This window comes from Neoarius graeffei, chromosome 11 (genome assembly GCF_027579695.1).
Source record: "Neoarius graeffei isolate fNeoGra1 chromosome 11, fNeoGra1.pri, whole genome shotgun sequence".
Lineage (NCBI taxonomy): Eukaryota > Metazoa > Chordata > Actinopteri > Siluriformes > Ariidae > Neoarius > Neoarius graeffei.
The window spans coordinates 4,178,401-4,196,038 of NC_083579.1; the positions used below are offsets into that span (position 1 = coordinate 4,178,401).

The 17,638-nt window shown below is 42.7% G+C and overlaps 1 protein-coding gene across 1 annotated transcript in view; it reads right to left on the reverse strand.

Annotated features, from left to right (window-relative positions):
- grid1a (glutamate receptor, ionotropic, delta 1a) overlaps positions 1-17,082 on the reverse strand; it is a 473,301-nt gene extending 456,219 nt beyond the window's left edge. Inside the window, exons 1-2 of the mRNA XM_060934832.1 lie at positions 16,875-17,082; positions 16,434-16,589 (exon numbers count right to left, since the gene is read on the reverse strand). Coding sequence (XP_060790815.1) covers positions 16,434-16,589; positions 16,875-17,082 — 364 coding nt within the window. The remainder of the gene's footprint in view (positions 1-16,433; positions 16,590-16,874) is intronic.
- Positions 17,083-17,638: the final 556 nt, after the last annotated feature.

Below are 17,638 nucleotides of genomic sequence, written 5' to 3' on the forward strand. Positions count from 1 at the left end.
GGGGAGAACGACCCGAAATAGGTTCAATAATCGAAGTTTAACACAAACATAACATCGCGCATCAAAGACGTGACTGACTTAACATTTATAATCCTTAATTTTGTGCACTTGTCTGGGTGCGGGTGATTAATGCGTAAATCCTGAAAGTATTTGTAACCATTCTTAGACCATTTCTAAATATTCAACCCTTTACTCATTCAGTTATGTTGTAGGTGACAGTGGGTATCCGCTGAAACGGTGGCTGCTCACGCCATTTATGAACCCCCAAACGCCTGAGGAGACCACTTACAACCTGCGCCACGGCCAGGCGTGCGCTGTTGTGGAGCGCACCATCGGGCTCCTGAAGGGCAGATGGCGTTGTCTGGATGCCACGGGAGGAGCGCTATGTTACAGACCCGAAAAGGTCTGTAGGATTGTTAGGGCCTGTGCTGTGCTGCACAATGTGGCACAGCTACAAAACGTGCCTTTGCAAGCTGAAGAGGTCAACCTTGATCTCAACCCCGATCCCTATCCCCAGGCATTTCACCCAAACGCAGGAACCGTGCGCCAGCACGAGGAGGTGATGCGCCGCTTGTAAATAATTAGGTATGGAAACAAATTATTACTTTTTAAGAAATTCTTTAATGCTGGCATTTAATGCAGACAACTCATTTTTTATTTCTTTTAACTCCCGGGCGACCTCGCGGACGGCATCCACATGTTCCCGCTGCACCTGCAGCACTGCATCTGTTAGGACACGGGAGCTGGTGGCTGGTTTCGGCATGGATGCACATGCATCGGAGGCCGTGGACGTCCTTGGGACCTCCGCTGCCGCAGCCGACACACTGCTGGCCTCACTGGCACACCCAGCAACTGCGAGGGAATTTTTTTGTTAATAAAATACTTTTTCTGGATGAAGACTCATTTCAATTAATTTCACACCCATTTCAAACAAGGGGGCACACGTGCAATGTGAGGTGGTTCCTTGATACACAACCAAAAAAAAATTACATACCCGAGTCCTCGGCTGGTTCATGTGGCCCAGCATCGGTGTCACCCTCCTCCTCACGCACAACTCCACTCAGGAGGGTTTCCCCTATAATGCCAGCCAGTTTTTGATCCAGTGGGGTGAGCTCCGGCTCCCCCTTCCCCCCGCCCGTTGCACGGACGCTTTGGAGGTGTGCCGCGATCCTCTTCTTGGCGTCCACCTTTATGTCGGACCTTTTTTTTTTTTACCTCTGCCATAGTACGGCCTTGTGAAGCTACAGAATTGACCGCATCGGCCACATGCTGCCATTCACACATTTTTTTCACATTTGTAACCAGGGCTTTGAACCGGAATTTTTTTCCTATTGGTTCGTTCCGAACAGAAACGGAATTTTAACGTTTCCGGTTTTGGGTTCCACCATTAAATAGACGTTCCCGAACCGGTTAGAACAAAAAAATTTCGTTCCCGGAACGGTTGATTACGTTCCCTGTCAGCTGTTTAACAAATGGGTATAAAATTATGTCTCTGTCTCATCCAGCTTAAGCCAAATGTAGGCTAATTCTATTACAACCTTCATTAAATAAGACAAGAAATAATTCAAAACAATTATTATTTCAAATGTTGGCGATTTGGATTCTCAGTATGTCTTCCCATCTACACAAACAGAAAAAGTGCCAAAAATGAAAGAGAATTCGTTTAGTGTGTTACCAAAGGCTAGTCAGGCCCTATAGAGGGCTACCGCATGACGTCACCGCGCCGCGAGATTTTGTTAGGCGCCATATTGGAAGTACACATCTATGCAAGTACATGCATACATAAACTACAGCTGAAATGTAGCCAGGGCCGGTTCTGCCCTAATCTGGACCCGGGTGCAACATCGCGCAACCCCCCCCCCAAAAAAAAGAGTCTAAATCAGGACAACCATCACATAACTATAACTATAAACATTTTATATCAACTATTTTAACTAAATGGGCTATAATAAATTGGGCTGCCTCAGAAAAGTAACCATTCAATGACGCAACTGAAAGCCTGCAGCCACGGCGGGCTGCCTCAGAAAAGTAACCATTTGTCCTACCTTAAAACTCGTTTTGCATTTTCTGCCTCCTTTTTTGTATTTTCGACCCTCCGTTTATTTTCTTTCCTTTTCTGAAAACCCGATTTGTGTCCAGACATTTTGTTCTGCTACCAACAAACTAACTCGTCAGGTCTCGTCTCTCGAGCCCGCGATGATTCCCGTGGGAAGGGCAACAATTGATACATTTTTACAAACAGCCAATAGGGAGGTTGCAACGTTCAGGCTCTTCTTTGCTCAGACACTCAGTAATGGAGACGTGATGGCAGTCCACCTTCCCGCTCTCTCCATTCAGTCAGCGAACGTCACACAGGAAGTGAACCCCAGCGGGTCATAGAAACTTGCGCAGGAGAAGAATGACTATTTGTAGGCTACAGAAACTTTGAGGAACGAAATAAAAACCGGTATTAACCGGTTACCATTATTTTTAATAAGCGTTTCTGTTCCGGAACATAAAAAATAATAAAGTTTCTGGTTTCGTTTCTGTTCCATGTGAAATAGAAAAAGTTCCCGGTTTTCGTTTTCGTTCCTTGAACCGGTTCAAAGCCCTGTTTGTAACTCCCGTACTATGGCCTCCAAACAAAACAGCTCGACGCTGCTCCACTTCATCTACTAGCACTTCAACTTCACAGTCGGTGAAGTTGCGCTTCTTTGTCTTTCCTTCTGTTTTGGGCATGTTGTCCACAGATATCAATATTCATTAAGGGCGTTTCGCTGAATATTTATAGGCAATTGTGGGTGTGTCTTGAGGTATGCACAGGTGCCGCAAACTTAGAGTGGATTGTGATTTATAAAGGGCGTGGAACGTGCGTGCGCACGGTTTTATAAATCAGAATATTTCTGTGCGCACGCACATTCTGAGTTTCGTGCACACGCCATCTTCTGGCGTAAATCCTGCGCAAAGTTTTATAAATGAGGCCCCTGATTCTGGTGTGAGAGGGACTTTGACTTTGACTATGGACTTTATAGGGTACAACTTCATCTCTCATCTCATTATCTCTAGCCGCTTTATCCTGTTCTACAGGGTCGCAGGCAAGCTGGAGCCTATCCCAGCTGACTACGGGCGAAAGGCGGGGTACACCCTGGACAAGTCGCCAGGTCATCACAGGGCCGACACATAGACACAGACAACCATTCACACTCACATTCACACCTACGCTCAATTTAGAGTCACCAGTTAACCTAACCTGCATGTCTTTGGACTGTGGGGGAAACCGGAGCACCCGGAGGAAACCCACGCGGACACGGGGAGAACATGCAAACTCCACACAGAAAGGCCCTCGCCGGCCACGGGGATCGAACCCGGACCTTCTTGCTGTGAGGCGACAGCGCTAACCACTACACCACCGTGCCGCCCCAGGGTACAACTTGATACAATTAATTGATTGATATTGTCATTTATTTATTTATTTATTTATTTAATACTGGCCTCAAATTGCATTCCATTGGGTTTCTGAGTGAATTCACAGCCCAAACATGACATATTGTGGTTACATAAAACTGCCAGACAGCAGCGCTGGACTTAACACTGCTCCTCACTCGAGCCGATATCACCATATCAAGAAAATCCACTTCAGTTCCCACAGCTTCCTAGCCGTGATTTGACTCTGTTTGATGAAGTGTTTTGTTCTGAAATAGGAATTTGTCTGAATTACACAGAGAACAGGAAATAGTGTTTGAGATACGCCATACCACACCGCTGCGAAATCTAAACAAACTTGACAAGAACTTAACAAGCAATCTAAATACAGGCATGTGGAACAGTGACGAGATGGACCAGTTTAACCTTTTTACTTCTTTTGAGAAGCCTTGGCGATGTATAAAAACAGAATTGTCTGAGGAACTCCTGGCATTGAACAGCCCCAAGTTGGTGCAACACTCATCCAAGAACCATGACCTTGTACAAATTCCTCAGTCTTGAAAATAAACAAACTCCAACCATGTTTTCCCTCCACCAATCGATGGCAAGAAACGTGTCGAGAGTGCAGAATGATGTACAGACAAAAACATGTTTGCTGATAATAAGTAAACAAGCTACAACTGTAAAGAAAGACATGCACCATTCCAGAGAGCAGTGTGACTAGTTATGAATCCTAAAAATGTTTTGATCGCTTTCCTGGAAGTGATCAATCGTAAAATTATAATAATATCTCCAAAACGGGTCATACTGGTGTCCATTACGCAAAGGTACAAAACCCTGAAACACTGATTTCGGTTTCAGGGGCGTGTAATGTTGCCCAAGTTAATGGCGCTGAAGTCTGTAGTTAGGTCTGACGTCTGAATACACGGTAATTTATGATAATTTAGATTAACTCACTCTGAACACAACCCACAGGCCCCGACTTCAGGGAAATGACTGACAGTCAGATAGCCTAGTAAACTAGACCCACCCGCCTAGCGGCCAAAAATATTTTTGCCTACGAGTGGGTCTAGCCTCGCACCATATCAACAACACACCCTGGGCATCAAATCATGCCCGCCAATCACAACGCAAGGTTTTTGTTTGGATTCTTTGGGCGGGCTTTTGCAGGAGTGACGACAAAGCTGCGCGACGCTGGAGAAAGCACAACAGGAAAGATGGCTACGGCTAGTGAACAGCGCGCGTTTGACTCCGCTTTGGAATCAGTTTTAGAAGAATTAGACTTGGAGTTTTTGTTGAAACATGAGCAGGAAGAGGCTCTCCGCTCATTCCTTTTCAAGAAGGATGTTTTCGCTGTTTTGCCGACCGGCTATGGCAAAAGTCTGATCTACCAGCTGGCTCCGCTCGTAGCCAAAAGGATGGGGCTAGTTTGTGCAGGACGAAGAATTAATAAACAGCTTTGAAACATTACTTTTTGATTGTTTCTTATTTTCCCGTTATTTTAAATTTAAGGGAAATTATTTCACCAAACACCACTAAATAAAAACTCTCAAAAACAGTTTAAGCAAACCCTTGAAAAACACTTGGGAAAAAAAATGAGTGTATGTGGTACAGACTCCAAACTTGTGGTCATTATCTCCAAACTTCTTAATATCTAGAACCTGTTTATTAATTAATACGCATTTTGAAAAATTATTTATTTCAAGGTCTCCCCCACTGCTTTCTGTCGCTCTGACTACGTCACAGTCACTGTTGCGCTGATTGGTCAGAGCGTTGGCCTATACGCACAGAGACAGTTTGAAAGACAGCGGTTTGTTCCTCCCACCCGCTTCGGAAATGTCTATGGATCGAGGCCAGACTAAATATTCACATTTAGTCTGGCTTGCCAGGCTAACAGTCAGAATCATGTTGAATAAATTAAGAGCAGTAAAGTGGATTTTTATTCAAACATTTGATTTAAAACCGAGTCGGCCGTGCTGGTGTGTGGGATTTGAGTGTGTGGTGTAACTGGTTTCCTGCGTATTCCGACAGCTTGGTTCAGTTTTTTTCGTTCGATTATGAAGTTCAGCTTCGGTGTCGTTCTTCTGTGTGAAGTGATTAAAATGTTTTATCCGTATGTCAGTATTGTGCTGTGCCAGTTCTGATTTAGATTTATTTACTGTGGAGAGTTCAAGCGCTGCCAGAAAATAGCTCCAAACTCCTCAATTACTCTCTGTCTGTCTGTCTGTCAGACCGTCTGTCTGTATGTCCGTCTCTTTTTCTTCCTCTCTCACTCTTTAATTCTCTCTTCATCTCCCTTGCTCCCTGTTTCTGTCTCTCACTCATCCTGTCTGTCTGTTTTCATCCTCTCTCTATCCCTCTCTCCCTGTTTGTCTCTTGCTCACCCTGTCCATCTGTCTGTCTCTTTTTCTTCCTTTTTCACTCTTTAATTCTCTCTCTATCTCTCTCGCACCCTGTTTCTGTCTCTCACTCAACCTCTGTCTGTCTGTCTGCCTGTCCATCTCTTTTTCTTCCTTTATCACTCTTTAATTCTCTCTTCATCTCTCTCACTCTGTTCCTGTCTTTCATCCTGTCTGTCTGTCTGTCTCTTTTCTTCCTCTCTCACTCTTAAATTCTCTCGCCATCTCTCTCCCTGTTCCTGTCTCTCGTTCATTCTGTCTGTCTGTCTGTCTGTCTGTCTGTCTCTTTTCATCCTCTCTTTATCCCTCTCTCCCTGTTTCTGTCTCTTGCTCACCCTGTCTGTCTGTCTGTCTGTCTCTTTTTCTTCCTTTCTCACGCTTTAATTCTCTCTCCATCTCTCTCGCGCCCTGTTTCTGTCTCTTGCTCATTCTGACTGTCTGCTTGTCTGTTTTCTTCCTCTCTCACTCTTTAATTCTCTTGCCATCTCCCTCCTTGTTCCTGTCTCTCATTCATCCTGTCTGTCCGTCTGTCCATCTGTCTCTTTTCATCCTCTCTTTATCCCTCTCTCTGTTTCTGTCTCTTGCTCACCCTGTCTGTCTGTCTCTTTTTCTTCCTTTCTCACTCTTTAATTCTCTCTCCATCTCTCTCGCTCCCTATTTCTGTCTCTCACTCATCCTGTCTGTCTGCTTGTCTCTTTTCTTCCTCTCTCACTCTTTAATTCTCTCTCCATCTCTCTCAATCCCTGTTTCTGTCTCTTATTCATCCCGTCTCTCTGTCTGTCTGCCTGTCTCTTTCCTTCCTCTCTCACTCTTTAATTCGCCATCTTTCTCCCTGTTTCTGTCTCTCATCTTGTCTGTCTGTCTGCCTCTTTTCATCCTCTCGCCACCCCTCTCTCCCTGTTTCTGTCTCTCACTCACCGTCTGTCCATCTGTCTGTCTGTCTCTTTTTCTTCCTCTCTCACTCTTTAATTCTCTTGCCATCTCTCCCCTTGTTTCTGTCTCTCGCTCACCCTGTCTGTCTCTCTGTCTGCCTGTCTCTTTTTCTTCCTCTCTCACTCTTTAATTCTCTCTCTCTCTCTGGTGTATGCTGAGAGATTAGCTTTCCTTCTGTTATGAGAATCAGCTGTTTACTTCCCAGTCCAGAAGAAACATTGCATGTTCAGCATCAACCTTTTTCCCGTCACTCGCCGGGAGCGTCTCCGGTCTCCAGCGGTGGAAATCGACGCCAGTGTGAAGTCTTCTTTTGCTTCGATCTGTTTGTTAAATCTGAAGCCAGCAGCCATTTCCAGGTCCAAACGCTCCTTCAGTGGCACCAACTTAGAGACTTTGTTTTTCGCGAGTTTTGGCAGCGGTTTAGACCCCTTTAGTGACTTTAATTCAAAAAGAGTTGAGTTGCAAATCAAACATCTTTTCCAGCACGTGGTAGTGACCGTCCTGGACTCGACATGGCTCTCCAGCTCACAGCACAGACGCTGTTACTGACATTTGGAAAGCAGGTTCGCTCAACTCACCATCAGTGTGCGACACTTACTGACAACTCCACGCCCTCATGTTGGACTGAGAGCAGACTGGACGCGACACTGACTCACTATCGCCTCTTAAGGTACAAAGTGGTATTACAAGACGGGACAGCCGTCTTTGACATCACGTCAAAACTGTTCTTTCTCCGTTCTGTTATGAATTTTAGTGAATTTTTTTTAACTAAAATTCTGACATATTGCACCTTTAAAATATGTAAAGCGCTCTCTCTCTCTCTCTCTCTCTCTCTCTCTCTCTCACACACACACCCTGTCTGTTTCTGTCTAAAGGGCTCTCGCACTGTCTCATTGTGTTTGTGTCTTGTGTCTCGCTCTCCAAGTCCTTCTCTGTGTCCATCTCTCCTTCTCTCTCATCCCTCCTTCTCATCATTCTCTTTACATTTACCTTTCTCTTTCTTTGTCTGTCTCTCACTGTCTTACTCTCTCTCTCTTTTCTCCATCTAGCTCTCTCTCCCCTTTTTTCTCTCCATCCGTCCCTCACATCATTCTCTATATTCTTCTCTCTTTGTTCCTCTCTCTCTCTTCTTTTTTCTCTCCATCCCTCCTGCTCATCACTCTCTTTACATTTCTGTTTCTCTCTCTCTCCCCCCATCTTTCTCCCCATCTCTCTCCTTTTTTCTCTCCATCCCTCCTGCTCATCACTCTCTTTACATTTCTGTTTCTCTCTCTTCTTTTTTCTCTCCATCCCTTCCGCTCATCACTCTCTTTACATTTCTGTTTCTCTCTCTCCATCTCTTTCTCCCCATCTCTCTCTCACCTTTTTTCTCTCCATCCCTCCTGCTCATCACTCTCTTTACATTTCTGTTTCTCTCTCTCCCCATCTGTCTCTCCACATCTCTCTCCCCATCTCTCTCTCTCCAGCTCTCTCTCTCCCCATCTCTCTCTCGATCTGTTCCTATCCTCACTCTCTTTACATTTCCGTTTCTCTCTCTCCCCTCCCCATCTCTCTCCCCCTTTTTTCTCTCCATCCCTCCATCTCATCACTCTTTCCATTTTTTCTCCATTTTTTCTACAAATCACCTGATTCTTGTTCTTTTAATTACTGTTTGTAAAAAATTATTCCTAATGTCATGTCAAGTCAAGTTTATTTGTATCGCGCTTTTAACATTGATGATTTAGATTTTGTTAGAGAGAGAGATTTATTTATTTCATTATCTGGCTGCTTCTCAAGGAGATTTTCTTTTTCACTTTTTTTTAAAACACCACTGATCCATTTTTCCGTATTTTTTATTCCACCCACTTTAATATCTTCTGAACAGCAAACAGTTTAATCATTTAATCCAGCTGAAATTGTTCTTAATATAAGAATTATAAAGTCAAACCCTCTTTTCATTTCATTTTTTATGATATCAAACAATTTTAGGTGCTCTGGTTTTTTTTTTTGAAGGATTAAACACTGCTTTAATAATTATTTTGTTTGCAGGTCACATCGTGAAAAAATAATGAGTGAGCTGAATAAATAAAACACTTTAATCCTCCTGTTCTGTTCGTCAGGTCTCTCTGAAACCAATTACCGAGCGTTTACTTCATTTGTATTTTTTCAATCCTGGATAAGAAATCCATTTCATATTCAAGATTAATCATATGTTTTTTAAACGTGAATACTTTATAAGAATACTTTCTAATAATCATCCTTGATTTTGTATAAAAATATATAAGTATTTCACATTTGAGAATTTTCTACCGCAAGTCGAGACAAAATGTTTTATTTCTCACATTCCGTCCCGATACAGACTCGGGCCAAACTCTGTATTTATATCTGCTTTTCTCTTTCCTCGTCTTCTGCCATTTCTGAGTCTTTCTCCCTGAAACACGGCAAATAATTTGTACGTTCAGACCTCAGCTGTGCTTCCATCAGCTTCTCTCCTCATTTCTCCTCGACCTCATTTACATTTATTTATTTATGTGAGAAAACTTTTTCAGTGTACTTCAGATTGATCTCGGTTTGTTTATTCACTCCGAGCTCATCACAGTTTGCTTCAAAGGCGACACAAGCAATGATAAAAACGTCCAAGATAATTGGAAGTTTACTGGTGACACTTTTTTTTTTAGATGATATATTTACAGAGAAGGTTAAACAACATACTGTTACATATGGCAAATAAACAAATACGAGCTAAAATATTAATAAAACTTCAGGAATTTGCAAGACAGGAGGAAAACACTGAACTGAGGATGAAGTGAAAGAGGACAGAGATAGAAATAAACTCCAGAAGTGATTCTGTCAGAAACACCAAGTGTAGATAGATAGATAGATAGATAGATAGATAGATAGATAGATAGATAGATAGATAGATAGATAGATAGATAGATAGATAGTGTCTTGCAAAAGTATTCATCCCCCTTGGTGTTTGTCCTGTTTTGTCACATTAAAACCTGGAATTAAAAGGGATTTTTGGAGGGTTAGCACTAAAATGCCCTCTTTAAAGGTGAACATTTTTTTTATTGTGACACAAACAATAATTAAAATAAAAAAAACAGAAATCTGGAGTGTGCATAAGTATTCACCCCCCCCCCACCCCACCCCAAAGTCAATACTTTGTAGAACCATCTTTTGCTGCAATTAATAATAATAATAATAATAATAATAATAATAAGATAAATTTATATAGCGCCTTTCAAAAAACCCAAGTATGCTTTACAATTATAAACAAAAGAAAAAAGATAATAAATCAATAAATAAATAAAAAGTAAAAAGTCCACCGAGTAGGGGTCAGGATGTAATTCCCGTGGTGTAGCAGCCACAGTCCCACCAAAAGGCGCACGAAAACGAGTCCCACATCTCCAGCACCGCCACCGTGACGCCGCCAGCAACATCGCTCAACACCACGCCGTGGAGCCACAAAGCGAGCAGAGAAGCTCCGTCACGCAGAGCGCTGGTGTGTCCCAAACCGCCTGCACAGCCGCCGCGACACCACCGAGCAACATCGCTCGGAACATCACGCCGAGCGTTAAAGCGCAGAGCACTGGACAACCACGATGTAAAATGAGCAACAGGCTCACTGCAGTCCACAGCTGGGAGCACAGGCATCACCCACAGCGAACCAAGGCCTGGAGGGAACCGACGCCCCAAACTAGGTCCAGAGCTACACCACAACCGGCGGACAAAACACTCAAACAAACATCAAACTACACAAACACAGAAAAAAAAATAGAAAAAGAAATAAAATAAAAAAAGAAATAAAATAAAATAAAGAAACTCCGGTTCACAAACAATTACAGCTGCAAGTCTCTTGGGGTGTGTCTCTATTAGCTTAGCACATCTAGCCACTGGGATTTTTGCCCATTCCTCAGGGCAAAACTGCTCCCACTCCTTCAAGTTAAATGGGTTGCGTTGGTGTGCAGCAATCTTCAAGTTATGCCATAGATTCTCAATTGGATTGAGGTCTGGGCTTTGATTAGGCCATTCCAAGACATTTAAATGTTTCCCTTTAAACCACTCCAGTGTAGCTTTAGCAGTATGTTTAGGGTCATTGTCCTGCTGGAACGTGAACCTTCATCCCAGTCTCAAACCTCTGGCTGACTCAAACAGGTTTTCCTCCAGAATTGTCCTGTATTTAGTGCCATCCATCTTTCCTTCAGTCCTGACCAACTTTCCTGTCACTGCAGATGAAAAACATCCCCACAGCATGATGCTGCCACCACCATGCTTCACTGTAGGAATGGTGTTCATGGTTCATCATTTCCCATGATGGCCAAAAAGTTCAATTTTAGTCTCATTTGACCAGAGAATCTTCTTCCATGTATTTGCGGAGTCTGCCATATGCTGTTGGACAAACTCCAAACGTGTTTTCCTGAAGCAATGACTTTTCTGGCCGCTCTTCCATAAAGCCCCGCCCACTCTGTAGAGTGTACGGCTTAAAGTGGTCCTATGGACAGATACTCCCATCTCCGCTGTGGATCTTTGCAGCTCCTTCAGTGTTCTCTTTGGTGTTTTTGTTGCATCTCTGATTAATGCCCTCCTTGCCCAGTCTGTGAGTTTTGGTAGGCGGGGTCTTCTCTTGTCAGGTTTGTAGTGGTGCCATATTCTTTCCATTTTGCTATAATGGATTTAATGGAGCTCCGTGGGATATTCAAAGTTTGGGATATTTTTTATAACCCGACCCTGATCTATACTTCTCCACAACTTTGTCTCTGACCTGTTTGGAGGCTCCTTGGTTTTCATGTTGCTTAGTCATGTTGCAGAGTCAGGGTCCTTCCAGAACAGGCTGATTTATACAGACATCATGTGACAGATCATGTGACACTTTGATTGCACACAGGTGGATCTTAATCAACTAATTATGTGACTTACGAAGTGAATTGTTTGGACCAGCTCTTATTTAGTGGTTTCATTTGAAAGGGTGTGAATAGTTATGCACACTCCAGATTTCTGTTTTTTCATCTTAATTATTGTTTGTGTCACAATAAAACAATTTCTATCTTTAAAGTGGTCGGCATGTTGTGTAAATCAAATGGTGCAAATAATGTATTGTTTTTTTCTTTCTGACAGTGCAGGGTGAACCCCGCCTCTTCCCTGAAGTCAGCTGGGATTGGCTCCAGTTTCCCCTGCGACCCTGATAGATAAAGGATGAAAAGTCCAGAACTACAAAATAAGTTTAATCACCAGATCTTAAACCTGGCGAAAATCCCTCTCAGTCTGTCAAAACCAAAAGACGAACCGATTCATGCTACTGATACCAGAATTCTGCATTCTGATTGGTTCGTTGGTTCAAATGTTGATTCATTTCCTATTAATGCACTCGTTCTTATACATTACTGTTTCTATAGTAACAGTTCATTTACAGGTACTTGTACAGTACACACGCTGCATAAACAGATTTTAAAAATCTTTGATGTGTCGGGAGAAATGGGTTTCTGACATCTTCAGGACAGACGAGTTTACACTTCCTCGTGTTTTCTTGGTCACATGACAAGCTGCGTTTTTTTTTTAGTCTTATTAACTTCGAGAGAGAGAAAAGAGAGACTGGTGACGGAACGACTGTTTAACGCTGCTATAACATAAGTGACAACCTGTTTTAGGGATGTTCCACAACATTAAATGTAACTATAAATGGATAAAAAGTCTGATCTCTAGTTAATATCAAATGAAACACTGAGGGATGTGCTGTTACAGGGAAATAATCAACACCGTGGGGGAAACAGTAACTCTGCTTCACCAATCCACACTGTTGTTGATTAATTTCCTGTCGCTGTATAAAATATCACTCATTTTATACAACATTTAACGAACTGATTAAAGAGGAGAGAGAGAGAGAGAGAGAGAGAGAGAGGATGATTGATAGGTGGGCGGGGCCTTTTCAGATCAGTGTGTCTGTCTACTACTCAGTTGTAATTCACACACACACACACACACACACACACACACACACACACACCATGAGCTTTATGCTGTAATAAAATGAAGCTCCACCCCCGACATCAAACGCTTGATATCTCTCTGATGTGTCCGATCGCCATGGAAATGGAATAAAGAACAGGTGCAAGACGAGTAAATGGACATTTAATACACAAGGGGAGAATCACAGAGACCCAGACTCATCATACATCTGCTGTGACCTTTAAATCTCTCTACACACACACACACACACACACACACACACACACACACACACACTTCTGACAGATGACAGGCGCAGGTGTTTTTTTCTAGTAAATGCTCCATCAGTCCTCACTCCCACAGAGACTGTGTGTGTGTGTGTGTGTGTGTGTGTGTGTGTGTGTCTGTGTGTGTGTGTGTGTGTGTGTGTGTGTGTGCACATGTATGTAGTCATGATTGCAGGTGTATTCTCTCTTTCTCTGTCTCCATCTCTCTCTCTCTGTCTCCATCTCTCTCTGTCTCTGCCTCCATCTTTCTCCATCTCTCTGTCTCTATCTCTGTCTCCATCTATCTCTTTCTCCCTTGCTCTCTCTGTCTCCATGTCTCTCCATCTTTGTCTCTGCCTCCATCTTTCTCCATCTCTCTCTGTCTCCATCTCTCTCTGTATCCATCTCTCTCTGTCTTTCTCTGTCTCTGCCTCCATCTTTCTGTCTCATCTCTGTCTCCATCTCCCTCTGTCTCTGATTTCATCTCTCCCTGTCTCTCTCTCTTTCAATTCAGTTCCAGCTGTCTGTCTATCCCTCTGTCTCAGACTCTTGATCTCTCTCTATTCAATTCAATTCCATCTCTTCCTTTCTCTCTCTTTCTTTTGATTTCTCTCCATCACTACATTTCCCTATTATTATTATTATTATTAGTAGTAGTGGTAAAGTGCTTCACACAGGTTAACTCAAACTGCACTCCACAGAGATCAAACCTCCACCAATCCACAGACTGGATTATCATTAAAATCAAATCACCTGAACCAAGGATCGGATTAAAGCTGTTCACCAAATTTCATCCAAATACGTTGAATTAGTGTGTGTGTGTGTGTGTGTGTGTGTGTGTGTGTGTGTGTGTGTGTGTGTGTTGTACAAAGTGCTGTGTTTTTCCATCTGTCTCTCTGTTCATCTCCACCTTTCTCTGTCCATCAATCAATGCTTCAACACTCACCACTCTGCCTGCACTTGTATATTTCCATTAATGCACTGATCTGACATCTTTTCTGACATTATCCCTCCATCACAAATCCCTCTTTCATCTGTCTTTATCCATCCTGTCTGTCTGTCTGTTTGACAGGTTTCTGTCCATTTCCCCCTTCCCCAGCTCCAAAATGTACATAATTAGCATAGGAATATGAGGTGTGCTTATAACTAGCCAATCAGAATGCAGTATCTGTTTGTTTGTTTAAATAAATAAACACAGTAGAAGTCAAAGGTCAAAGGTTAACAACAAATGAAGCTCATTTCCTATGGAGCAGCAGGAGAGGATACTTCAATTCAGCTTTATCTGCACAAACACACACACACACACACTGCACAGAGACTGTGTGTGTGTGTGTGTGTGTGTGTGTGTTCACAGGGACTGAGAAAGTCAATAACAATCATGTCTTCCACAAATCCCATTTAAATCCTTGGCATCCGCTACTATAAGACTGTAACGCAGCCAAACACACAACGCACACCCGAATTACGAGGTGATCTTTATGAGGGAGGAATTCGAGGTGTGGACCGTGTCCTAATCCTGTTTATACACACTTCTCCTCAAGGACTTTCCCTCAGTCTTTATCTGCTGGGGTGTAGGAGTAATAAACCTGGAGGTTCCTTTCTTTCTTTCTTTCTTTCTTTCTTTCTTTCTTTCTTTCTTTCTTTCTTTTTTTAAACAGCAGAATGAAAGACTCAGGCTGTTGTGAGAGCAGCTGCGAGTGTGTAGCTGTGTGAGTGTCGGTGCCACTTCACATTAACACAGTGAGGGAGTGTTAAAAAAAAATAAACTCTAAAAACATCCCTGATTCATCGTAGCGTAGGTGAAAGACAAATAAAAGGACACGCACTCAACACAGAAAATAAGATTAATTTTCACAGGAATGGTGTTGTTTTCAAGAGCGGAGAGATTTATCTCATCTCATCTCATTATCTGTAGCCGCTTTATCCTGTTCTACAGGGTCGCAGGCGAGCTGGAGCCTATCCCAGCTGACTACGGGCGAAAGGCGGGGTACACCCTGGACAAGTCGCCAGGTCATCACAGGGCTGACACATAGACACAGACAACCATTCACACTCACATTCACACCTACGGTCAATTTAGAGTCACCAGTTAACCTAACCTGCATGTCTTTGGACTGTGGGGGAAACCGGAGCACCCGGAGGAAACCCACGCGGACACGGGGAGAACATGCAAACTCCGCACAGAAAGACCCTCGCCGGCCACGGGGCTCGAACCCGGACCTTCTTGCTGTGAGGCGACAGCGCTAACCACTACACCACTGTGCCGCCCGGAGAGATTTAGAAATAAATTAAAACAAAGAAGAGCAAACAGACAGAGAGACAGAGAAACAGACAGATACACAGACAGACAGACAGACAGAGAAACAAACAGAGAAACCGAGAGACAGACAGATAGATAGAGACAGACAGAGAAACAAACAAACAGACAGAGAAACAGACAGACAGACACAAAGACAGACAGACAGACCGAAAGATGAGTATAAAGTATCAATTCCAACACTACACTAACATTTTAAAAATCCTCATGAAACTTCAACACAACCTCACAGATACAGATCAGATATCATATTCAAACTGTATTTCATTTTAATTAATTTTATTATTCTTTCATAAAGAGAGTAAACTTTTCCACAACTGTTTTCTGTATTGATGTCGTGGCCTTAAAAATGTTCAATGTCTCTGATTTCTGTGGAAAATGTAGTTTTGCTGCCAGTGATTTGTGCCCTTTGCCATCTCTACTTTAAATATGGATTTATTAAAATGGCATGGAATTTTTTTATATAGCTTCTTTCTAACCAGATCTTGACATCTGTCTAAATGCATCTAAACTCTCACTAGCTAAATGTGGATTCGCTCAGAAAATATCTGCCATGTTCCATTCTGCTCATCTTCAAAATAAAGAAGAGCTCTAACACACTCTGTACAAACGACAGCACACACAGTTTTCAAATTAGTCTTAAATGAACTAACAACCAGAAACTCATCCAACAGAACAAAAGTAATGAAGGTATCTGTATCAGTATCAGCGATTATTTCCACACTGATGTTAGCGTGAAGATCAGCGGAGTGAACAGACAAGGAGGACACTTGCGTTTAAACGCCATGAGGTGATGAGACAGAGACTGATGTGGATGATGCTGATAATTAAAGGCAGAAAAACTTACCATCCTTTATGATGTCAGTAATGGTGTTTTTCCATCAGTAGATGAGGTTATAAATCTAACAACGCTTGAATATACAATACATTTCAGTTCTGGAAAGTTTGTAGTTTTTGGAAATGTATATTGTAAAAAATGTTTGACAATGTGGAGGGATTTTCACACAGATTTCACCCCAATCATCTGTCAGGTTCTGCATCACACCATTCAATCAGGAAAAATACAAAAGAAACTCTCTTAATCTTACAAAAATTCCTCACAAACCTAGATAAAATCCAGCACACGCACACACAAACACACACACACACACACACACCTGCTTAACAGATGATAGAGCGTTTCTCACTCACCTTCCTGCACAGCCTGAAACGGGTTGTCAGGTTCAATGAGTTTGATGGAGTGTGTGACGCGTTCATTCTGTAGGATGTCATCACTCAGACTCAGATCAGAAATGGCCAGCTGGAAAACCTCTGAGTCCCGGGCAGCATCCTGCTCAAAGATCGCACCTGCACAGGAATAAAATAGCCATTAATCAAATAGACACTTTATAATCACATCTCAGTTCCATTTTCCAATAATGATTCTTCTCTCCATGAGCCTCTCATACACCACAGAAAGCATGACTTTGAGTCCACATATTGAAATCTTCCTTTTGGAAAAAAAAAAAGAAGGTCCCTGACATTTATATATACACCTGGATCATTAAGAACCAAAGACAGCACCACTATTAGGCCCAAGGACAACACTGCCATCAAAATTGACATTGCCTCTATCAACACCAAGGACCGCACCTCCATCAGAACCAAGGACAGCACCACCATTTAGCACTGAGAAGGCACCTCCATCAGCACTAATGAAAGTGCTATCATCAGAACCAAAGACAGTGCCACCAGAGGCTCCAAGCATGGCACATCCTTCCGAACCAAAAACTGCGCCTCCATCAGCACTATCATCAGAACCAAGGACAGTGCCACCATTCAGCACTACGGACAGCACCATCATCAGAGCCAAGGACAGTGCCACCGTTCAGCACTAAGGACAGCACCATCAGAGCCAAGGACAGTGCCACCGTTCAGCACTAAGGACAGCACCATCAGAGCCAAGGACAGTGCTACCGTTCAGCACTAAGGACAGCACCACCATCAACACCAAGGACAGTGCCACCATTTAGTACAGGGAGTAGTGAAATAATTCAGTGCCAAGGACAGCGCCATTTTTAGAACTACAGCATCAGCAGAGAAGACATCAAGGACAATATTTTGTCAGACTACTGTTTTATTGGACAGTTCTTCAGAAAAACCTGGATATCATTTGATGCAGTTTATGCATTTATCACAGAAATGCTTTGGGGAATCAAATTATATTTTTTTGTCATGGCGCTCAATCCTAATCAGCACTGAGGACAGACTTTAAATCGAGAACTTAGATAGAAGTGTTGCAGCCATCTGAACACATCGAGTGACTTAGATTACAGTTTTTCTCAAGTGCTTCAAAACATTTAACTAAACATGCTTTCATTTTCTCAAAAACGTAAACACAATATCAGAACATCTCA